This window comes from Amphiprion ocellaris, chromosome 2 (genome assembly GCF_022539595.1).
Source record: "Amphiprion ocellaris isolate individual 3 ecotype Okinawa chromosome 2, ASM2253959v1, whole genome shotgun sequence".
Taxonomy (NCBI): Eukaryota; Metazoa; Chordata; class Actinopteri; family Pomacentridae; genus Amphiprion; species Amphiprion ocellaris.
In genome coordinates, this window is record NC_072767.1 from 28,815,797 (window position 1) to 28,840,669 (window position 24,873).

A 24,873-nucleotide genomic window follows, 5' to 3' on the forward strand; every position below is an offset into this window, starting at 1 on the left:
GCAGCATTACCTTCAAGACAAGGAGGCTTAAAGTAGAGAAATTAAATGAGCCTCAGGATGGTAATCACAGAATCCAGCACTATTAGAGCTTGAGTCATACAGGGACTTCAAGTTTGGATCAATTTGGACTATAGTTTTTAAGAACCATGGTTGATCCTACTTTGTAGAAGTGCAAAACTAAATCAGTAGGATTCCAGCGTAGCATTTAATTTGCTTTATCAGTCATATTAAGACCCTAAGTAATCTTCCATGATGTCCCTGCTTGTTCTGTTGTCACTATGACCCTGACCTGAATAAAATGTTTACTACTTTAATAGAATGCAGTACAGCAGAGCAGTGATTCAGCTTTTATACAAACTATTACTTTCCTGGGAAATAATTACCTGCCGCATGATGTGCTCTTTTGTATGTTTTTCTCAATAAGATGTTCCTCGGGCCTGAGCTCCTGACAAAGTGCAGACCTCTCATATTTCCAAAAATCCAAGGAAGGTTTGGAGCAAGTAAAAGATGAGTTAGACAAAAAAAAAAAACTACCAAAAAACACATCTCCACACATGCAACAATGCAGAAAAAAACAGGATCTCCCATATTAGAATATATTTAATAGCTGCTAATAATTGTCAGACTCTCTGGGCATTTTCTGCTCCTGTCACATTTTTACTCACTGTGGGCTCATTTTTCAATGCAAAAAATCCCCCCAAAATTTAATCAGCATGTAGGACATTTCTTCAAGTGCCCAAATATGCAAATTTGCATGACTTCTAACCACATAGTTGTACTGAGGAGCACAGAATTTTTTGTAGTTTTATACAATTTAGGTAGCGAAAGCTGTTTATTTTAGGCATATTTTTACTTGAGACGAACAGAGTAAAATAATTCGTAATATGCATCAGCTTAGACTTGCTTATGTTTTCTATGTTTTCTATATTGCAGATGAGTAGTTCAGAGACCATTGGAAAGTTGAATATCTGACAGTTGTTTCTGTTTTTACAATGTCTGGCTCAGATAGTGGTGTCATTTTTTATTTTTTTTATTTTTTTAAAATAAGGACAACATACCTTCCAAACCTACTGTAGTGTTTTGGGGCTCAGAAAGATAACCACAATGACCAAAAACAGCTTTTTACTTTTCAAGCACAGTGTTTTACCAAACAGTCCAAACTTTTAAATGAACGTTGCCCTTTAAAGAATTGTGCTCAGTGAAGAAGAAGTTGTTCAAGGAAAAGATGAAATGGTTTAATTTATAAGAATGCAGATGGGACCTCCGCTGTGTGCAAAAAGAGCAAACAGTATCCCAGCTGTAATTGATAAACACAACATTATCATGCTGAGTGTGTTTGACTGAATGTCTGTGCTTCAGCAAAGCAGGAGCAACAGTGTAGGTACAGTTTGTGTTTATTTCTTTCTTAAAAGAAAAACAGAGATCAGAGGTCCAAAGCTTCTCCACTGATCTGTGTAATAGCTCACATGGTCCCTGCTGCTCTGTGCAGTGTCCTGGAGGATGACAGGAAACAGAAGAACCTGTTATAAAATGAATCTGTTGGAAGGGTCATTGTTTTGAGAAAGTCGTCTGAACATGTTCCACTGAAACAGTGGAAACTTTTTAAAAACGTGTAGCATCGACGGGAGCCCCTCTGAGGGAACAACAGCCTGCCAAATGATATGATGAGTAATAACGAGAGTATGCACCGGAGTCTGTTTTCTCCAGTTTCAGGAGGAAATCGAGGCTATGAAACACAGGTCTGTTTCTTTTTCTCAGCCTGAAAACATCAGCTCAGGAGGTATGTGATGAGGAAGTGAGTCTCCCAAAACCACATCAGGCTTACTATGACCACAAGAGACCCAGTGTCTTCTATCCTAGTCCAAGCATTCATCACAGCCTTCATTCCTGTCTGCAGTCGATGTCTGCAAAATAGCACAAATAGCTTCACCAAGGACATTTATCTCAAGATATTTTTTATGTATATACAGGCCACATGCACTTGTTAAAAGCATTTCTGTAAAGCTAAATGTAAGAATCATTGGTGAAGGAACTGATTATGTAGATGTCCCTGAAGTGAATCACCCTTAATGTGAGATTAAAGTTTCTGTTACATCAGTTTGTAGAAGAATTTTGAAAAGCATTTCATCTTCATCTGCAAAAATAATTTCCCTTCAGTAAATTACACAGCCTTGAAATGTCCTTGAATTGAAGTCAGCTGTTAAATACCAGCTGCTTTCTAGGAAATTAGTGGAAGATTTCCCAGAAAAGGAAGATTAGAAAATAGGAACACATAAACTTTATGCAATTTTTTCCCTACGAGAATTTTCTTGGCTGTACAATTTTTCAAAAAGATACACAGAGATACCTTTAGATAGAGTCGTCATATTTAAGGAGCGAAGCTGAGAAGAAAGCATTTAAACATTTTTTGCTGGAATACAAACTGTAACAGATCCAAAAGATTTAATGCCTTGATTTTATGCTTATTGTTTTACCAACATACACAAAACTGCATTCTACCTTTAGATAATCTTCACAGAATCCATGTCTACAAACAGCATGTGGTCTTTAAGTTTTTTTTTCCTATTATACCTAGTTTGGGTAAGAAAAAAAGAACTTTTTTCTTTTTTTGTTTTGCATTCCATGATTGAAATCCATCTCACTGTCATTCTGACAAAATCTGCCTATCAAGTGCAAAAGTGTTCAGTGAACAGTTGGGTCTTTAGTCTTTTCTTAAAGACTGAGAGAGACTCTGCAGATTGAACAGTTTGGTAACTCCTTCCACCACCGGGAAACCACAGAAGAGAATATTCTAGCTATCAACCGGCCCTGTTGTGGTGGTTGCATCAGGAGCCTTTTGTCCACCGAGCGTAGTGAGCGGGAAGGAGTGTAGACCTGAATGAGGGAGTTCAGGTAGGAGGGAGCTGCTTTCATTGAAGTTTTGCCATTTATGTGGGCAGAAACTGGAAGTCAGTGAAGTGATCTGAACAGTGGAGTGACGTGCTGTTTTTGGCTGGTTGAAAACCAGATGTGCTGCTGCACTCTGGATCATCTGCAGAGGTTTGACCGTGCATGCAGGGAGGCCTGCCAGTAAGGAGTTGCAGTAGTCGATGCATGATATTACAAGAGCCTGCACCAGGAGCTGTGCCACATGTCCAGACAGGAATGGTCTGATCTTCCTGGTGTTGTACAGGGTGAATTGACATGACAAAGCAACAGAGGCCATATGAGTCTTGAAGGTTGGCTGGTCATCGATCATGACACCCAAGTTTGTGGCAGACTTTGTGGATTTCAGTTGGGTTGATTCAAGCTGGATGTTTATTTCTTGTTGTATAGTGGGACTAGCTGGGATGACAGGAAGCTCAGTCTTGGAGAGGTTGAAGTGAAGGTGGCATTTTTTCATCTATGGCAAGATATCTTCAAGGCATGATGACATCCGGGCAGAGACAGTGTGGTCGTCCGGAGGGGAACGACAGGAAGAGCTGCTTACTTTCTGTTTTCATGACCAGCAGCATGTTACAGTCCTGTAAAACCACAACTTGTTGATACTCACGAATATATATACGTGTATACATAGGGTGATTGCTAACAGGAAGGCTAAGCTAGCTAGATGAAGAAAAATGTGATATTTCTCTTTAAGTTATATATCAGTAAGAGGCTGTAACTGAATTTATCTTTATGCAATTCATCTGTATGAGTTATTGCATTAAGTAGTCCTAAATGTGGTGTAGTGTTACTCTAAAATTATCCTCTCTGTTAGCTAACCAGAACACAAACACCTGCCAGACAGTTCTCGAAACTATACAGTGCAAGCTATAATATGCTATTGAATTATAGTGATAATAATAAACTTTATTCCTAAAGCACCTCTCAAAACTGGAGTTACAAGGTGCTTTACAAAAAAGCTGCAATAAAACATAAAAGCAACAAAAAAGATGCAATAAAGCATTACAAAATAAAAACGACATGATAAAATATCTGTACAGGTGGCTTTTTCAAAGTTTTTTGGAGCTGAGAATCCAACTGTGTTGTTCTAACAGTAAGGGGAAATTTGTTCTACAATGTTTAAGGTAAAAAGGTAAAAATATGGTCCACCTTAGGTTTTAAGCCTGGATGATGGGACTTTACTCAGCAACAGATTGTCTGATATGAGGGGTCTTTAGGTGCAGAATAATTATTAAAACCTCTGAGATGTCAAGCAGAGCCAGACCATGTAGAGATGTAAAATAATCAGTAAAATATATTTTTTAAAAATGTGGACCAGAGTAATGTTTTCCCTACGTTGAGGGTTTGTGAACAGTCTTGCTTGTGTGGTTTAAACTAACTGTTACTGCATTGTTTATACAAGTGAATGATGAATTGTAGCAACCCAGGTGAGAAAAAAAGTGTGTGGGTGTGTTGTTTAACTATGTTTTTGAGGAGCACTGGTTTAACTGTCTGAATATTCCAACCAGAAATGTGTGTAAATGCAACCGGCATTTAACAAAATGAGACATCCTTGCCTCGGAGCTATTGTTTCAAAGCAACGTCAATTAGATGTGTTGTATAGCACAGGTGCATCATCTGTGGATTGTTTTGTTAAAGCCTACCATTGTATTTTAGGATCTCTGGCAAATGAGCGGATCAGTGTTGTTTACATTTCACACATTTTTATTTCTGCAAAGGATACAGTTAGGATATACCTGTGCATCTTCAAGCATCGCTCCTCTGGCAAGCCTCCTTGCTCCTGTCTCCTTGAAATCACTTAAGACATGAAGACATCCTTCAAGATGACGCACTAAGATCCATTTCCAGGCTGCAGGTATGATGACGAATGAGACAAATATGTGCAAGTAAGAGGAATGAGATGAGAGGAGGGTCACCAGATGGATACACCGACAGAAGGGACGTGTCACTGCAATGAATGATCCCTGCCAAAGAGGCGTCCACATGTATATACAGCACCTGTTTGGACATAGCCAGGGTAGCTGTTCCCTCCTGTCCTCAGTCCTTATGCTGAGCTAACTGGGTGCTAGCTGTAGCTTCAAACTTACTGTACAGACATTAAATTGGTGGATGTTCCAGTGAACTCTAGACAAGAAAAGTGAATATTTCCCAAAGATTTTTGCCATAAAAACAGACCTTCAATTGACCATGGAGTTATAGTTTTATTCCAATTGTATTACACAGACAAGCATACATATAGAGGTGGACAATCTGACAACTTATGTTGTGACCAATTTTAGTTTTTCATATGACCTGAGCCATTAATAATTTATTCAGTTAAATACATATTAACCAATAAGGCAAAATACAAGGGACATGCAGTTTAACTGTCAGAAAATGTATTGTCTGTTTGCTGTAGTACCTAGTTCCACTGCCAGCTGCAGCCTCTTAATGTTTAATGAAATGGAGTTACAGGTGTGCTTGCAAAGAGTCCATAAAGGTGTCCTCCCTGTTGACTAACAGCTAAACAGTTGTACTGATAAATTCTGCAGCATAAAGTTGTAAATGAGTGTCTGGCGGCTGTGAGGTTTAGCTAGCTGCCAAACTTTCAAGCAAATATTAAACTAGGATTAAATGCTAAAACAGATTTGAGTGTCTATCAGCAGACAGTCCCTGACCAGGTCACTCTTGTGGTGCCAGTGTCATTCAGCTGCATTTCCAGTGAGTCTCTTATACTGTAGATGGACTCCAAATCCACTGTCTTGATTGCAGCCAGCGACTGGAGTGCTTGTTCTGCTCTCCGAGACTACAGGAGTTGGAGAAATGGTTCATATGCCACTATGCCAAGCTCACTGAGTCTGCAGAACAGAACAAGGTGAAGAGACAGCCAACTACCATCACCTTTTGCAGTCCAAGATGGGGAAGTTTCTGACATTGAGGACCTCCATGATAGTGACTGGTCAGCCTGCAGGCAGGGAAACAGACTGGGGCTAACTGGTAAGCAGTGACTAAACTGTAACCTTTCACAAGACAAGTCAACAGGGAAGTTGCTCACACACATTTTTTTTCTCAATCAGAAGCAGATGATTACAAACAAGGTGTAAAAAATAAAACTAATACATTTTTGTATTGATGAATCATCCCCAACAGTCTTGTAAATTTAGGTTCAGTGAATTGAGCTAATGTACCATGGTGGTAGCAGATGTTTACAGATTTGTCCCTAATGGGAGGTGAGAAAAAAAAGGTGCAATCCAGAAACACGCGGGACATTAGATCATATCCTGTCGCCTCATTTTTGGCAGGCTACTCTTCCACTTTTTAATTTATTATTGGACGCCTCATCTGTCTGCCCACCAAATGAAAGCTATCCTAGAACAGATTGCTGTTCACAGTCAGGCTTATGGATTGATTTCTTTGAGATGTTTGGCATCTCTTATCAGCAATCAGCACAATGCTGGGTTTGTGACTGTGTTTGAGCATCCTATCTGCTTAAAGTGATCGAGAATTTAAGTGCATCCAAGTATTTCTTCCCTTGAATCGAGAGTATGATTGTAATCTCTCACAATGCAATTGTACTCCATTAAACTAGAATGGTATACTACATTTAGGAGAAAAAAAGACAATACTTAGGGGAAAAAATATGAGAAAAAAGGAAAGTATTTGTGTTTTTGGCTCCCAGTCAGGTCAGAGCCGTCTCTCCTGCTCACTCCCTTCCTTTTCTCTTCACTTTCCCTCTCCCACTCCCACTTCTCTCTCACATCTGGAGGGTATCTGGTGTGGCTGTGTGACTCCTCGCCTGCTATGGGACAGCCTGTGTTTGGACTGGATGTCAGACTTCAGTGCGTTTCAGCTAACGTTGGTCGGAAGGGGTAAAGTAGAGCAGGAGACCACAACGCTACTTTTGCAGACTTTACTGCTGCATGTTTTATGGGTGGCTGTTGCATTACATGGAGCTTAGACTGAGCATTAAGTGTCAGCATCATTCATCCGTGCATGGCAGTTCTGGCATGTGTGTTTCAGGCAATCCAGACCTTGACGGTGCAGTAAAGTCATCTCGCAAACTCTCGTCAGCAGAGAACGAACAGGAAAACAAGCTGATTACCTTTAAAATGCACAGCACATTTGCTTATAAAGACTTTTCTGATACTATGGTACTATGACATGCTGTTGACTTAGTAATGGCTGTAAACGCCTCTCTGACCCCTAGATGTTTGATGTTTTTCTCCTAGCCAAGGTTTGTGTTGTACAATAAGTGCATTTGCTGTGGTTGTGTGCATGCTGCACTGTGGGTTTTCTGTGTGTGCATGTTCACCTTAGTTGCTCTGGTGATTATTGTAGTGTAACAAGCAAAAGATGCTTCTTTGAATGATGGCTTTTAGATGTTTACCTTGAGTGCTGCCTTGAGTGAAGAGTATTTCTACCAGCGTTGGTGGAGATGAATAAAGGGCTTTTTCCTGGCTTCAAGCCTCACATAAACTGTGCTGACCTTGTCAGTTAATTGAAAACGCCTACTCCCATATTGTTCTATTTAATCTATACTTGAATGTTTCTTTTTGTCAAATTGTTGAGTTTTGTTATTGCTTGTGTGTGAAATGATTGGAAGAAGAAGAGATAAAGCTGTCATGGCTGATGCTTGTGTTCTTTTTTCAAATTAGCCCTTGCACTTGGTGAGGACTGAAGTTTCAGACACAGAGCCGGCTGTCTTTTGTTGTTGTCCTGGTGCGTAAAAAATGTTATGCATATTTTTAGACACAATGCTACAGTTTTATTTTGTGTACACCAGTTAGAAACACTACCACAGGGAAATATCAGTGTTAGTGAATTGATGAGATTTTAAATGAAGTGATGCAGTTCCTGTTAATGCTGTAGATGAACTTGTAAGCAGATACATGTATAATTGCCTGCTTTAACATTCAAATGCATATACTGGGACCATACAGCACCCTGTGTGATTCATTTAGCTCCTCATTATTCCTTAAACTATTTGCCTTTAACCATCTGAACGCAAAATTCTGCCTGGAGGTTTGAAAGGTACATTCTCTTTTTTTCTTTTTTTTAAAAAAAAAAAAAAAAAAAAAAGCTACATGACATAATTTATCAGAAGCACAGACTGTCAGAACAGTTTCTGAGTCAGATTTTCGACTTTCCGACAGTCAGTGACCAAATCATGTGTGACGTGCAAATCTGAAAATATATAAATAAAAAAATAAAAAGTGTGTTGCCGATACTAAGTGTAACCAACAACTACAGAGTATTACTAACACCTGTGGACTTACTTTTTAAATTTTTGTAAAATAAGTAATCAAAGAAATTAACTCTGTAATGATATATGAAATTACTTTTTATGCTGTGCAAATGACATTGTTGAGTTCAGAATGTGACACAAGCTTCAAGCTTTAGGTTCACATGTACAGTGCAGTGGTGTCAAAATGCTAAAAATACTAAACCACATAGTGTACAAATGTGTTTATTTAAGAAACATATTTGATTTCAACCCAAGATATGTAATAACTGAGGTTTTTTGATAAACAAGAGGGGAGTGTTGCAATTTCCAGTCAGACTTGATTGCAGTGTTATCTCATTTTTCCAGTGCCTAAGTCCAGACACAATGATGCAGTGACGGTGTGTCTGTTTGGTTTATTGTCTCAGTAACAGGATGGAGCTGCAGCTGGTTTACAGCTGATATTGGAGGGTTTGGATGATGCTAAGGAATTTGCTTTTAAGTCATTTGTGAATCAGATTATTTAAAGCAAAACCAGAGCATGGCAATGACAAAATCATACAAGGTCAGAATAATGCAGCAGTTACTTAATTTCAATCAGTGTCACCGGAAAAATTAAAACTGAAGAAGGAATGTCAGACAGTCACCGCAGCTTGACCCTGCTCATGTAAAAAGTAGATTTCCAGGAAGAAAAAAAAAATCAACTTGGGAAGCCAGGAAATCTTACAAACTCTTCTGGAAAAGGTTACTAATCAGCTGCTGTGGCCACAAGTGGGGGAAAAATTAAGTAACAAAAAATTTGGTCACCTGGCAAGTTGTCTTTGATGGACATCTATGATGCACTTAGCAAAATGACTGTTCCATACCGCTAATTCCTGTTTACTCATGAAAATGAACATTTAAAATGATTGATGTAAGAATCTGCCATATATAAGAGTGATATGTCATAGCATCCTGAATTCTACTCTCCAAAAAAACTCAACCACACATTTCCCAGAATGCCACTCAAAACTGTCCACCATTACATTTTCTTTGGTAAGTAAATGCCCACACCTTTCAAATTCAACATCCCTGGTTTGTAATGTTGAGTTTTTGGTAAACATTTGCAGTCTCCAAGTCCAGACTCAGGTATCTGGCTGTAGCATTGGTCTGAAGCTTTTGATGGTGAAATAGATGTGTCATAACAATTCATCTGATAGCTGTGAAGACATTTCACTCAAAACCACAAAGTCTGCAGGATTTATCCTCTGTGGGACATAAATATAACTACAAAATTTATTAGAAAACCATTGAACAGTTGTTGAAATATTTCAATGTGGATTAATGTGGTAGACTGGCAGATCCACTCTGCTATCTGCTAACACAGCATAACATAAAATGGCCAGTGGTGCATCTTTGTTTTGAATGCAACATACATATTCCAGAAATCTTTTTGAAAATAGAAATCCCTCTAAGCTGCTTAATTTATCAAACTGTGCACACAGATGTCTGATTTTTCCACCATTTTATCCCTGACAGACTCTTTATCCCTCAGACCCACAGAAGACAATACACAGCTGCTTTTACAGACTAAATAGTGCTCCTCCTGACTCATAATTGGGTTTTGATGTCTGAAATCTGTGCTGTGCCTCTTTAAAGTAACCGTAACTTCTCAAAGCAGGAATTGTTTTCTCACCCTCAGGTCCTTCACGTAGATTCAGTCACTACACTGCAAATCCTCTTGCTTCTTCTCTACTGTGAAACAGTTTCCAGACTGAGGTAACCTCTCTCCCACAGGTGTTGAGCACAGGAAATATACAATTAAAAAAGCAATATATTCAGCTCCGCTTTGCAAAGTGCTTTTCTGCTGCTCACAAAACCACTATTGTCTCAAGCTTCGTGCTGCTGTTTGAACTTAAGCTTTCAAATGTTTACTTTTAAAACATCTCCAGTGAGCAGGGAGGAAGCGTTGAGATTTTGCAGTGCTATTGCACAACCAGGGAGTGCGTTTTTAATGGCAGCCACAGAGCTTTATCTTTCATAGTGTTGCTGCTTTACTGACCTCAGTTAGACCCTGAAAGAATCTCTCACAAATGTGACTGTCACTTTCAAAAAGTCAAGCTTGTTTCCACTGGGTCCTCTCTGTGTGGAGCCTACAAACTCTGACTGTGTTTCCTCCCACAGTGTTACCAATGAGTCGAATACTATAAATTATTAATTTTCCTCCATTAAATTATATTGACCATTTCATCTAAGTTTCAGTATGTCTTTGTATAATACAGCATAGTATGAAATGGAAACAAAGGTGTACATATAAAAGAGCACAACTGTAGAATTAAACAGAATTTTCCAACAGGATAAAAATAAAGAGTTCTGATTAAAGTCAGTAGTACAACTCCAAAACAAACCCAAATTTCTACTAAACCCCTTCATAAAGTGAAAAAGTTTGATATGCATATTAAACAAAGTGCAGCATGAACACGATGGATATCGTAGAGGCACAGAACAGTAAGAACAACTAATGTAATTTTCCTTCATTTTATGCTAGCATCTTTGGCATTTCTGAAAATACAGCAGAATTCACAGCACACACCACCATCTTTAACATCTGTACATGGTGAGGTTATAAAATCATGATTTCAGTGGTGCAGAGCAGCAGCTTGGGAAACCTGCAGTGTTAACAACTGTTTCAGTCAATATTTCATATTTGTTCTGTTGTCTGACAACAGAAACAGAATTTATTTTAAATGAGAACAGCTTTATTTGGAACTTGGCCGTATTAAAGTAAAATTTGTGTGAGCACAGAGAGCAGGAGAGAAGCAAACCGATGTAAAGTCCGTCAGTCTGTGTGTTTTCTGTACATGTGTTTGTACTTTGTGCTGTGCTGTTGTTTTCTACTACCGTTCACTCTACACAGTGTACAAGTCATCTTTTTGTTCTGTGATCATTTGAACGAGTAATATTCCCACACTTTCAAAGCCTTGGGTCTTTGGAAACTTTTACTTTCAACCAAACCAGACTCTGTTGCTTCAGCCATTGTCTAAGACTGTAGCAATGCAGCTGACAAAGAACCGGAGGCATGATGCAACAATTACACTGTTTTTCCAAAGAAAAATGTTGTTATAGCACATTAGATTTAAAAAAACAAAAACAAAAACAAAACTACACCTTAATGTTGACGCATTTGTAACATCACCATCATCAATTATTCTGACTAATCACAGCAGTTCTATCATCCACTATGTAGAACCCAAAATACTTCCACAAACTGCTTCTGTGATGATTCAATGTTGTGATTACCAGACAGATTGCACGGCTTTTCTCGGTAGTGTCCCACTTTCATTGATGAGCTTGGTTTACTGACCAACAGGGCAGCTGCTGTGACCTCTTTGGAGAAAGCCAAAACTGCAGATTAAATTACATTTGAGGTCACAGCAACGGGGTTAAAGTGCCACATGGTTTTATTTCAGACAACACGGATAACTGAAAATAAAAAAGCCTCTGTTTTGATTACTCTCCACAGTTTGCACATGATTAGCAGCCTTAGAAGTGTAATTGTGACGCAGAAGCAGCCTCTCTTCACACTACACATGTGGACTGTTTCCATCCAAGTCTCTGTCATCCAATATAATACTTACATCCGCTGGATTAGGAAGATTTCAGAATAGCCAAAGGGTAACAGATTGTAACTTTTACCAGCTTCTGTTTCCTGGAACAAAATACTCGGTGACTTTATATCTCTAACTTTGTTTTCTATGTGCTTGTGTAACAGGAGAGCTAAGCATTGGACATGGCTTTTCCCAAGCATTCCATCCTGCAGGCCCTGAGTGTGCTGCTCTTGGCCTGGGTGTTGGTGCGTTGCCAGGCCCTTGTCAAACCAGAGGAAGAGGAGGAGGAAGAGCCCACGAAGGAGGTCGACGTCGCAATAGCGGTGACGAAATCTGAGCCCATCAAATGTCCGCCAGATTGCAGCTGTACAGCAGAGGGGGTAATCGACTGCGCAGGGGTGGACCTCACGGAGTTCCCTGCTGATCTGTCTGATAAAACCCGCCAGCTCTCTCTACAGGTCTGTCACGCAACATACATAAACAGCAGTACGCGTTCAAATCTTCTCAGGAATTTGGTGCCAAACTCTCGCCCACTGTTGTATTTACTGTCTTTGCTCTGTCCCCTGGTGCTAGAACAACAAGATCGAGGAGATAACCGTGGAGCACATTTCTCATCTGCATCAGCTCGAAACTTTCAACCTTCAGAATAACTGGCTCACCACAGATGGTAAACACTGTAACACAATCTAAGCACCAAGCGGGAACTCAGTGTATACCGAGGGAGCAAGGTTGTTTTCTGAGAGACAAAGAGGACTATAAGACTCTGTTTGTACAAAGTGCCAAGTCAATTTTGACAATTTAGGTTTTATCATATCTTGCCTTTGGGCTGTTCAGTGTGTGTGTGTGTGTGTGTGTGTGTGTGTGTGTGTGTGTGTGTGTGTGTGTGTGTGTGTGTGTCAATGTTGACAAGTTATTGGAGCAAAAATCTCTTCAAAATAGAGCCAACAGTAGCAGAGGAAATGTGTTTGTTTTATTGTCTTCTGTTGCCCAGTTCAACTTTTCCTATAACAACTGATGTTTGCTCCCAGACTAGTCGTGTCCTTAAAAAAAACTGATGGCAATTGACAACAGCATCCAAATCAATTTTCATTTGATGGGAAAGCGTTGTTTTGCTGTAGATTCAGTTGTGCAAAGTTATAAAAAAAAAAAAAAAAAGCTCAGTGTTTTAAATGGACTCAGTAAAAGGCTAAGTTTTGAAAAAATAACAATTTTCCTTCTTCAAAATGAAAACTTACAGCAATAAAACACCCACTGACTCAGTTGAATATTCTCAGAGGCTTTGCTGCTACAGCCTTACTTGGCCTTGTACGATCAGTAGGGAGTCATTCCATGTTTCTAAGCGCCTCGGTTCAACCGATTTATATGGCACTTAACAGAAACATGTTCCCCGGCTCTGCATTCACTTTATATGACACAGGCTGCTGTGGGAACTTGTCCAAGGATTGTTTTTGTTCGTCAACACTAAGTACAGTTTGTTCCAGTAGTAAAAAATACATCTATCTAAAATCGTAAAACTTGAAGTAGTTCAAATTGTACCAAAACATAACAGAAGGGTTGACATGGGAAAATAGAATATTGAATGAGGGAGTACAAAGCTAAACATGAGCTAATTTCAGCCAATTTTAGTTTGATATCAGTCAGCCAGGATAGACTCCAGTTCCCCTCTGTGACCCTACAGAGGATAAAGGATGTATGATGGATGGATGAATTTTGAGGGTTTCTTTCTCTGAGGCACAGCAGACCTGCTGCTCCGCCTGCACTTACTGACACCATTCCAGAGAAATCGCAGTCTCCAGCTACCTATGACACTTTCAGTACCATTAAAAAAAGTACCATCACAGTTTCAGAATAGTGCTGTTGACTTGACAGGGGAGTATCAAATCTTGTGACCTCCCTAGAAGTTTTCCAGTAGTGTGAAGGTGTTTCAAACAGTTGCAGTAACGTCAGGGTGCTGAGTTTTTTTTTGTTTTTTTTGTTTTATTTTTTATGAATTTCTTTGTGTTCTGAGTTCCACAACAATGAGACAGATTCTGATAATTTGTGTCTGATCAGAAACATACATGCAGTCTTTTTGACTTGTGTGACTGTATCGGGTTACAATTCTGTTTCTTTTTTGTTTTTTTTTCAGGCCTTGAAGATGAAGGGTTTGAAATGCTCGAACACCTGGCTTATTTATACCTGGCAAATAACAAGGTGAGTTAACACAGACTTTTAAATGTTTGTGTTATTACTTACCTCAAATCTGCTCACGTGATTCAATGGCAAGTTTGTTTTTTGTGTCTGTCTGTCTGTCTAACTTGTTCCTCTACACTGTATTTTTACTGACTGCCATCAGCTGGCAGAGAGAGGTGGCAGTCTCCTCTCATACAGTCTGTGTGAGCTTATGCTTGTAATCACTTCCAGTATGGCTGTGCCAGCTGGTCAGAGCTAAAATGTTACTGACCCTTTTGGACACAGAGAGCGAGAGAGAAAGGATAGACAGATTTGTTTGTGCCTTCACAGGGATGAATAGGCAAACAGGATACAGAAAGAATAGAGGATTTTTAAGTGCTCGCTAAGCCTCAAAGACACCCATGCTGCTTTAATCCATAAACCATGTTATAAAGGACAGAGCTCTAAGTGAACATCTAATCTCGGCTATGCTTCTCTTATTGATGTGTTCTCTGCTGTTTGGTACAATGTAGTGCTATAGTTTTCAGGGAGGGTGACTAAAGTGAGAAAAACATTGCTTTTCATGAAGAGGTGCACAGCTTCATTCACAACACCTCTACACTGGCAGCACCTCAGGTGGGCAGTAACTCAGTCGATTTACTAAGTTCTGTACTAAAGTGACAAATTTGAGGTCTTTATATGGGTATTCACATTTTATGCTACTTCATCCTTCCGCTCTACTACACTTCAGAGGGAAATGTTAGACTTTTTACTGCAACACACTTATCTGACAGCTTTAGTTACTTTCAAAATGAAGATTTGGCACAATAGATTATATAACCAGCTTTTAAACCACATCATGTTGTTAAAGATTAAGCCAGTGGCGTCCAGCCTTTTTGGCCTTCTTACAAAAAGCAGTGTGTGGTCGGGCTCACGTCTCAGATCTCTCAAAGCTGTAACCAAATAGTGATTTTTTTTTTACCATCTAAACTTCTCACATGGTTTCATTTCAGGAAATGTTCCAGTGATTCAATACCTCAGCAAAAAAGAGAGAAACAAAAGAACTCAAAACAGATTTGTGGATGTTTCTTTTGTCTTTTGTCTCTCTCTCTTTTATCTGTAAATGTATATAAAGCGGTTCAAACTTGCAGCAGCTACAACAGTAACATGCTGCTGACAAACTGATGTGCCACGAATAATAATCTAATAATATTCCAGTGACATCATAAATCCTCTCTGCTGTACAATTAGCACAGTAACTGGAGGTCAAATGTAAAAAGTCCTATATTGTTGGTATCTAGGAATCTAGTCAGATGATAAATTAGTTTTCAACCCCATGCACCTCAGTAGTTTCTAGCTGTTCTTGGCTCCTTACTTATTGTGGGCTCATTTTTCAGTGCAAAGTCCTGCACCTTCATGGAAAATAGAAAAGTTTAAGTTCTTTAATTGTTCATTTTGAAAAAATGAGAAAAAAGCCCCATAATCACCATGTACATTTTTCCAATTGCCCACGTGTTGCCAATCCTGGTTTAAAAAAAAAAAAAAAAAAAAGGACTCTGCTACTATTGCAATACTACTAAGATATTTTCCGACTTACATGTTTGATTTGCTTCCAAACTTGTCTCTTATCTGCTCTTTGTAAACACAACCTCCACTTCAGCTAAGTCTGGTCAATAGGTCACTGAATATTTCTTACATGACTGTTGGCTGCACCTGAGTCGCTAATATCTTGACACTGGTGTGATTTTTTTATTTATTTTTTTTAACATAATCTGGTAAATACAAATTATTTATTTTTGGCAAAATGATACATTTAGAATAGCATAAAAGTTGTATTAAAGGAAATATGATAAGTTCAAGAACCACTGTGATGTTGAAAATCTGTTATTTTCTCTGTTTTTTGCCACTTCTGACTGATAAATGGTGTCAGTTTGGTGATTTTTTAAAAATATAACATACTTTTCAAATCTACATGTGGGTCAAAAGGTTAAAACTCATATTGAGTAACTGACTAAGAAACCTAGAAATAAATTAGGCCTTTTTTTTTTTTACATCAATAGTGCCTCTCCTTCAGCAGTTTGCAGATTATACAGCAGCATTTTTCTAAGAGTTTGACTATGCACGTGCAATCTACATACACACTCAGTGATATATTTCAAGTACTTTTGATATATTCCAGGTGACAGTTTGAGAACTCATTATTGTACGACATTAGCCAAAGTGAACAGTACTGTATTTTTTAATTTACAAAGCTATTCTAAATAAACTACCACAGAATCTATTTGCATATTTAAAATTTCAAGACACCTCTTCAAAACATTGGAATTCCTTCAATACTCCATTTATGAATTCGGAAATGGGAAGAACTGTTTTCAACATTAAAACGGTTTAAGCTTCTGTTGATTCATACAATTAATGCCCTTCTTTTTCTTAATGTGTCTCCTTTGTCATTTTGTAATGTACATGTTGAATGGTGATTCAGTCTTGTTTTTTTTTTTACACACGTATAATAATTTTCATTATGTGTTTTTAGGACATTGTTAGTGAGAGCTTTGTTCTAATTAGTTTTTCTTATTCAAATAATAAGTGTCAGTTAGTCAATGAATCAATTAATTAGTCGAGGTGAAAACCAGACCAAACCAGTGCTTTTACTTACACTTCAGCTATATTTTGCGGCAAATAACTCTGCATGTTTACTTATGCAGGATTTTTCATCCAGGACTTTTACTTGTAGTTGAGTATTTTAACATTGCTGTATTGGTACTATTACTAAATCACTAAACAGTTTTTGTCATTGCCTTTCAAACACGTCTCTAATTCATTGTTAGTCTTCAAAAAAAATCACATTCACTACATTAATGAAATCCGATTTTTCTAATGATAATATTCTGTCATGCTTTCTTTCTTGTGCCTGCAGCTCACTTATGCACCAAAGGTCCTACCACCCTCTTTGGTTAGTGCTGATTTTGCTGCTAACCAGCTCACAAGGATCTATCCGTACACATTTGGTCATAAACCAAAACTGAGGTACAAATGTATTTGCTTGTGTAAATCTATACTCCCTGCGTCCCGGAGTTTATCCATTAACATGTGTCCTGTGTTCATGGCTTCCAGATCTGTGTATCTCCACAACAACAAGCTGACAGATGCAGGGCTTCCTGATAATATGTTCAATGCTTCTGACAACTTGGAGATCCTCACCATGTCCAGCAACTTCCTGCGGGTCGTCCCCAAGAACCTGCCCTCCACTCTTTACCGCCTTCACCTGAAGGTCTCGTACCTGCAGCACCTCCTAACGTTTAGAGAGTAACTGTTCTATTACCACACTGGAACACCGTTCTGCTTTAGTTTGTATTTAGATATTAGGTGGATGTCATACCTTTGCTTATTCTTTTCAGGAGTATGGTGGCTTTGAAAACATAAGGACTGTTCATGTTTTTACAGAACAACAAACTCGAGAAAATCCCAGCAGGAGCGTTTGACAACTTGTCCAACCTCAGAGAGCTGTATCTGCAGAACAACCTCCTCAGCAACGAGGGGATGAACAACGAGACTTTCAGGTAGACAAAAATATCACAAATTCTAGCAATAAATGTATTTTTATCATCTCAATGCCGTTTCTAAGTTGGGATTGGAATATTTTATATCAAGGCACTATATGTTGTTTTTTGTCTGACAAGATATTTCTGATTACCTGGGAGCTTTTATATTTCTCTTGCTTCAAGTGAGTTATTGTAACTGATTTTGTAACTGGTTCTGAGTAAGCTAATGCGTAAAAATAGAATTTCCAGAGTTATAGAGCTGTTTTATCAAGTATGAAACACTTTTGTAGCAGTCAGAATTGATTTCAGGCATTGTGTCCTTGCCAACGCTTTACATATTAAGAACAGATATTGACCAAGTGGAATTCACTGTTATTATGAGTCTTTCATCACAGCACAAAAGTAGAGAACATGGATAAAATTCGGACTGACCTTTAAAGCTGGAAGGTCATCTAGTTAAGAGGGGATAGAGGAATGCCACTAGTAAGCAATTTCCCATTTTCAAGGCTTCTATTTTACACCTCCAGGTTTTAAGGACGTACATAACTCAATAAAAATGGATTTTCATCAAATTGGACCTTTAATAAATAAGCAGGGCTTTTGCTGTGTTATTATAAGAAAGTATACAGCACTCTTACATTTGTTATCTTAGGTCCGATATTTTTATTTTCACAATTTTTGCATCCCTTTTCTTTCCTATAAAATGCAGATATGAGTGCCGTGACTTGTACAGTTGATGACAATCCATGTTCACACTGTTAAGTGTGTCCAGAATGATGCTCTGTTTGTCCTTCAGAGTAAAGATTGTTTGTACTTCTTTAAAGAATGTTCCTGAGCAGTGCTAAGCCCAAAATGCACTGCAAAAATAGTGACAGTAATTTGCTATTCTGAGGCTGTTGTTGTTTACCATAGCTAAAGGGATTTTTAAAAATGGTTACATGCAGATAGGGAAAAAGAACACAGTGTGAAATAAGTGGCAGGCATGGTAGATTTATACCAAAAAATGACATTATGTGAGAGAAACCAGCTAGCTGTCTGCAAACAGCACTAGCTCTGTAAATGGGAAACAAAGAAAGTAGCTGGGAGTGATCCACACAACACTGTTGTGCTTGTTATACTTATACAAATGTCTTTGTTTATACTCTGGCTGTACTAGTTGTAAGATATCTGAGACATCTCTGAAACTAAATGTTTTTTACTTCTTTCTACTTCTTCCATCTGAAATTTTCTTGTTCTGATAATTTTGCTTAGTGTCTATATAATTTCCCCATTAAATTGCTTTTACCTGTTCTTTTGAGAGCCTATTGATGATTTAAAACAGAAAGCCTTAGTTGTATGTACATTTATGTGTTCCCCAAGTATGCACAAGTCAAAAGCTGCAAAGACTGTGTGAAACCTTGTGCTAAGCAATCACACAGCACATGAATCAACTGATTTGATAAATTTTTCCCCTTCTCTTTCTGCAGCCACCTGAGCAGTCTTGAGTGTTTGGACTTGTCAAATAACAACCTGAGCGTTGTTCCTAAGGGTCTGCCTCGCAATCTTGTTCTGCTACACATGGAGAAGAACTCCATCCAAAGCATCCCTGGAGATGCTCTGACTTCTGTCAGAAACCTCGAGTACCTACTCCTCCACAACAACAAGCTTCGTTCCCGTTCTATCCACCCGGCTGCCTTCCAGGTGACAGGATTTTTGTTTTTCATTTCATATCCATTTTATAGGAGACCTTTCTTGTATAAAAACATGAACGATTTATTTTAGCAATGGTGAATTGTAAGGACAGACTGGAACAAATGATATGATCAGCTGCCAGTCAGTGTATCTAATTCAGTGCATAATAGTGGATCACATTCTGAATCTTTAATTTGCATTCCAACCAGGGACTGAAGAAGCTGCACACACTGCACATGTACAACAATTTACTAGAGCGTGTTCCTAGAGGCTTGCCACGGCGAGCCAAGACCCTAATGCTGCTCCACAACTCCATTTCTGAAATTGGCCGCAACGACTTGGCCTTGCTGTACACCCTGACAGAGCTCAACCTCAGCTACAACAAGCTGACAAGCTCCAAGATGCACCGCGAGGCCTTCAGGAAGCTGCGTGTGCTGAAAACCCTAGACCTGTCAGGAAACGGCCTTTACACATTACCCCTGGGTCTTCCTCGCAGTCTGCAAGTGCTTGAAGTCAAAAACAACCAACTCAACTCCATACCAGATGGTGCGCTGACTGGCATGGAGAAGCTACAGAAGTTGATCCTGAGTGATAACCAGCTGAAACTGAACTCGATCTACCAGGGAGCCTGGATGGAGCTTAGTGCTCTCACAGTAAGTGGCTGGCAGAGATACGAATCAGATGTTTTGGAGCTGTGGTCCACTGCACGAACAACCTAGATGTTGCACGTGAACCATGTGAGACTTGGTTTTAGATGCTTCTTTCACTATTTTAGAGTCCAGCATGTTTCAGATAGATGCAGTTAAAAGGGCAAACTCAGGACAGAGCTCACCATTATTAAGCTAACTGAAGAGGTTGAGGTCATTATGTTTTAAAATGGGTGAGTAAATTTGCATACACAATACCCAATTGCCGAGAGGTCTGTCGGTCCTTGTGCATTTTTCCTGCATTTTCACCATAAACTACATGGAAGAGATGGAAATTGTGGTGGTAGGGTTACCCACTGGCTTTTGAATTACAATTTTAAACTCTCCAGTTTGGCATTTGGTCAATGTCATCTTGATTTTTTCAAAACCGATGTAGCAAGTGAGTAGTGAAGCTGGTAATACAGCGTGACCTGTCGATCACAACACTGTGTTGTACTCAAAAAAATCATTAAATTAGCAAGTGAGACCTTAAAAGAATAAGAAAATGTTAACTGAGGTGCCAATCATGGCCAACAGACAAAATCTAGAATTTCAAAGCATCTATTCAGTTCTTACAGTGGAAAAGTGCTGCTGTTTGTATATATCAGTGAAAATGTTCCAATAGGTTCATTATTTATTATGCATCTTGCAATTCTAGACGCTAGACCTGTCTGGCAACCAGCTGTCACACATCCCCTCTGACCTGCCGGAGTCCCTGGAGTACCTTTACCTGCAAAGTAACCGCATCTCCAGTGTTCCTGCCTCAGCTTTTGAAGGCACTCCAAACATCAAAGGCATCTTCCTCCGGTAAGAGACCCGCAGACCACCTCTTATCAACCAGGAGAACGTAGTTATTAGATTCAGTCTTTTAGTCGTAGTGTTCTTGTTCACACTCATAAAACTCACCACTTGATTCACCCTCCGCAGTTCACACAGGCAGTTATACTTCACCTGAGTGACACATGGAGGGAAACATAGGAAATCTGTTCATAGGCTACAAATGCTTCTTTTTCACATTTAGCGATCTTCAACCACGAAGTCCACTTAGCTAGAATTTAGGGACAATAAAGGGGAATAGATTTAAATAAGTCTGCAACTTGTATTTAGACACCAGAAACAGTTTGACATCCGAAACATTTGTCAATGTTGTCGTTGGATACGTGTCGTTTATTCATGACATAATCCGATTTGCCAATCATGTGGCTGCAGTGCAACATATAATCAATGCAGATGCACATCAGGAGCTTCAGATAATGCTCACATTGAACATCAAAAGGGAGAAAAGTGCAGGATAACGCACCAGAAATTTAGAGCATGGCTGTTAGTTTAGTGCCCTTCTGAGCCAAAAGTTTTCCATTCAGTAGAACACCTTTGGGATGTGGCAAATCGGGAGATTAGCAGCCTAAATGTGCAGCCGACAAATCTGCAGAAATTATGCCTGAGGTAGAATCTCCACAACATTTTGGAAATGTCAACACCTGAGGATGTTTTGAAAGAAAAGGGGGCCCTGCTTGGTTTTTGTATGGCATTCCTGCTAAAGTCATTGCTGAAGTAGAAGTAAACTGAAATGGCTCTTTAATTACCTCACATCTTTTTATTAACTGGTTTCTCAAAGGCTTTCATTATCAAGAATGCAAGAGGGAATGCTGCACTTTTATTACACTTCGTTGTTCTGTTTAAAAGTTAAAAAAGGTATTAACATTTAACTGTGGGGCATTGTTGTTAGTTTTAATCCAGCAGCAGACTCACAGAGCTAAACTGATGTCTGTCTAACATGATCAGACCAGAATGGCATGACAACGGTGTGACTTTTTGATGGCACGTTCTGTATTTGACCACAGGTTTAAAAATCTCTGAGGAAACAGTTAACAGCTAACTTACAGGAGCTAATATGCTACTGTATAAAATGTCTGCACATTGGAGGATCTCGGAGGTCAAAATCATCTACCGTATAATGTGTGGAAATGAACTTTGTGGTTCTATGATTGATATGTATCAGACTATTTCTTTGATAGATGCAGATACTTCATACATTAACTCACTGTTGACTTTAAAATTAACTGTCAGCTAACTTTTAATTTGTCAAACTTCCCTTTTAGTCATTCAAAAGATTCAGGTTTCAGTGAACGTTTTACAGAAACATCCTTTGTTCTCTGGTCTGTTACTAATCAGCAACATTTAGTATGCGTTGGACATTCTGTCTGAGCTTCATTTTGCAGAGTACTGCAGCCTGCTATCTAATCTCTCCATCTCCTCTATCTTGTGTGCATTCAGCAAATTTTCCTCTTTGTTTTATTCCACATAGAACAGGCTTATACCCACAAGCCCTGCAGCTGAAAGCAGCGCTCTGACAAGAGCAAAGAGGTTTCCGACATGCGCTTTCAAGGCTTTTGTTCTGTTTGGTTTTCAGGCTGACCTCAACCTTGCTGCTCTGTGACTCGTGTTTACGGGCCTTGACCCCTTCCAGGCTGTTGTTCTCATTGTGTTTTTCACATCAGCTGCTGCCACATCTCTTTTTTATTTTTTTTATTCCTCACCAAAATCCCCATACAGCTGGGAGTCTTTGGCCTGAGCCAATTTAGAGCCGCTGGAATGCTTGTGTCAGTGGGGGAAGTGGGAGGAGGATTTATGTGTGTGTGTGTGTGTGTGTGTGTGTGTGTGTGTGTCTGTGTGTGTGTGTGTGGGTCTGTGTGTATGTATGTGTGTACTCGTTACTAATTGCATGTGAATTGCATATTCAGTTATATAGTTGTTAAAGTTCATGGACAACATATGCAAGCGTTTAAACTGACAGATATGAGTAGATGCAGTTGATTCCAAGTATTTTTGGAAGCGATTTGATGTAAAGTCAGTCAACACCTGTGAATTTGTTGAGGAGCGGTGCAGTTGAGTCGTACATGCTCAGCAGATGGGTCCCGCTATATGATCCCTGAGTGTACAGAAGCTTCTGCATCATGGATTTTTGCTTTTAGCCTCTGAAAGCCTTGTCATCAGAGGTTAGCTGAGGAAAATACACCTCGAAAATATGTCTCTGCTTTTTGTTCTTCAAAGGTTTAACCGTCTGTCTGTGGACTCCGTGGATGAGAGCTCTTTTGCACACCTGTCCAACTTACAAGTGCTGGACATCGGCACAGGAAACACAGACCTCCCCTTTAAACGAGAGGTGACGGATGGCGATGAGATGATGGAGGAGGAGGAGGAAACATAAGATACGCTCAATTCAACTGACATTGAACTGTTGCGTTGATGACCGAAAGGACTTTGAAATTGGAATGAACCTGTGAACGTCATTTCCCAGGTCCATTTTTGTGTCATGCTGAGTGGCAGAGTCACATATTTCTGGTGCAGGATACCGGATGAAGTTGCTTTAGTTTCCATTTGTTGGGCTGGTTAGAATGCATATCTTTATATCTCAGCTTTAATATTTGTCTTTGACGATTGCCGTGAAACATCGATCATTTAAATGTGTATGTTTATTCAAAACAGTCATTCAGAAAAGTCAATGTGAAATTTCCCCTGTAAATGTTTCTGAATCGATATCAAGCATGTAAGCAGAGTGAAAAAGTATAGATTTTGCTTCCACTGTTATCTGCTCTCATTTTCTAAGTGGTTGCCTTGACATTTAAAAAGTGATTTTACTGGTGATACTGTGAAACAATTTAAAATAAGCAGTGTGAGAAACAAAACAAAACCACAGTAATTGATCCCAGCAACAAGTATTCTTAAAAAAAGGCTGCGTTTCAGTGCTTGTATCTTTGAACATATCACTTGTTTTGTATATACTGGGTTATTTTCTATTTTAGCAGATCCAATCTAGTACCATCAATGATCTCGAACATTGCATTTTCTACTGAGAAGGTACATAGAGAGTGCAGACCTCTATACAGAACACACAAAATCAAGCCTTCATCATTTATATAGCACATTTAAAACAGCTGACATCAAGGCAAAGTGAATCCCAATAAAGAAACAAGAAAAGCACTCAGAGAGCGCAGTACTCCGCCAAGGCTGTTCATTCCCCCATATGGTATTGCCAGAAATGCAGCATATTATTGTAGAATTGCAGCATTTGTTTATTAGTTGTTGATGATCAGAATCCACGGCAACAAGGAATGTGGCCATTTAATGTAGACGTACCCACAAACAAAATGACCTTGTGCTGAGCACAGGAGTGTGTTATGCACAGATACAAATCCATCTGTCTATCCATTATCTATACACCGCTTAATCCTTATTAGGGTTGCGAGGGGACTGGAGCCTATCCCAGCTGACTCGGGCGAAGCCAGGGGACACCCTGGACAGGTCGCCAGTCCGTCACAGAGCAACACATACAGACAAACAAGCACTCTCACATTCACACCTACGGGCAATTTAGAATCATCAGTTAACCTCAGCATATTTTTGGACTGTGGGAGGAAGCCGGAGAACCCAGAGAAAACCCACGCATGCACAGGGAGAACATGCAAACTCCATGCAGAAAGATCCCGGGAAAGCTGAGACACGAACTGGGGATCTTCTAGCTGTAAGGCGAAAGTGCTAACCACTACGCCACTGTGCAGCCCCCTGGATACCAAATCACGTGACCTAAATATGTAGCGGGCGGCCGGAATTGATAGGACTCTGAAACACCCCCACAATTTAATCAATCGCTCTTTGTTTAATGTCGGACAAAGAAGTCCTGATAAGTCCGCAGTGGTGGATTTGTAGTAGGCAGATGACGTAGTGTTCACTTGTTGTCATAGTTACAGCGACTCCATGCCGCTATCTCGCAATGATACAGAAATCTTTAACAAATCCGTGGATCCAGACCATAAGCCGCATCACTGCCAAAATATAATGAGGTGGTCCTTGTGTCATTTCTGAACTTTCCCTGAAAATTTCATCCAAATCCGTTTGTCAGTTTTTGAATAATGTTGTGCACAGACAGATTCACAGAAGGACAAACGTACGGCAATAGTCACATAACTCCACCGCGTAATAAGATTACATACAATTACAATAACATTTCAAATTTATCCAACCACTTTAAACATTAAGGTTAAGAGACTACAATATTATATATTACATAAATTTACCTGACTAATTAAATTATTAAAGTCAATAACTGACAA

At 39.2% G+C, this 24,873-nt stretch overlaps 1 protein-coding gene across 6 annotated transcripts; it reads left to right on the forward strand.

Annotated features, from left to right (window-relative positions):
• The first annotated feature begins 6,533 nt into the window (after positions 1-6,533).
• On the forward strand, positions 6,534-23,350 carry podn (podocan). Of its 6 annotated transcripts, none has more exons than XM_023281679.3 (13): positions 6,535-6,773; positions 7,560-7,623; positions 9,807-9,883; positions 11,877-12,170; positions 12,286-12,379; positions 13,841-13,905; positions 16,781-16,890; positions 16,978-17,134; positions 17,308-17,423; positions 18,872-19,085; positions 19,286-19,729; positions 20,421-20,569; positions 22,814-23,350. In XM_023281679.3, the coding sequence occupies exons 4-13, from the start codon at positions 11,895-11,897 to the stop codon at positions 22,968-22,970; spliced, it is 1,782 nt and encodes a 593-aa protein (XP_023137447.2). In that variant the 5' UTR covers positions 6,535-6,773; positions 7,560-7,623; positions 9,807-9,883; positions 11,877-11,894; the 3' UTR covers positions 22,971-23,350. The 6 variants fall into 6 exon arrangements, with proteins under 6 accessions (XP_054872217.1, XP_023137447.2, XP_023137448.2 ...); XM_023281680.3 differs by having other exon boundaries at positions 6,535-6,743; XM_035953532.2 differs by lacking the exon at positions 9,807-9,883 and having other exon boundaries at positions 6,536-6,773.
• Positions 23,351-24,873: the final 1,523 nt, after the last annotated feature.

Bases quoted from the DNA above. Each gene is read 5' to 3' on its own strand.
- podn (XM_055016242.1), top strand. From the start codon at position 11,895: ATGGCTTTTCCCAAGCATTCCATCCTGCAGGCCCTGAGTGTGCTGCTC. The intron at 13,906-16,780 runs GTGAGTTAACAC...TTGTGCCTGCAG, and splicing joins TATACCTGGCAAATAACAAG to CTCACTTATGCACCAAAGGT. The intron at 16,891-16,977 runs GTACAAATGTAT...CATGGCTTCCAG, and splicing joins GGTCATAAACCAAAACTGAG to ATCTGTGTATCTCCACAACA.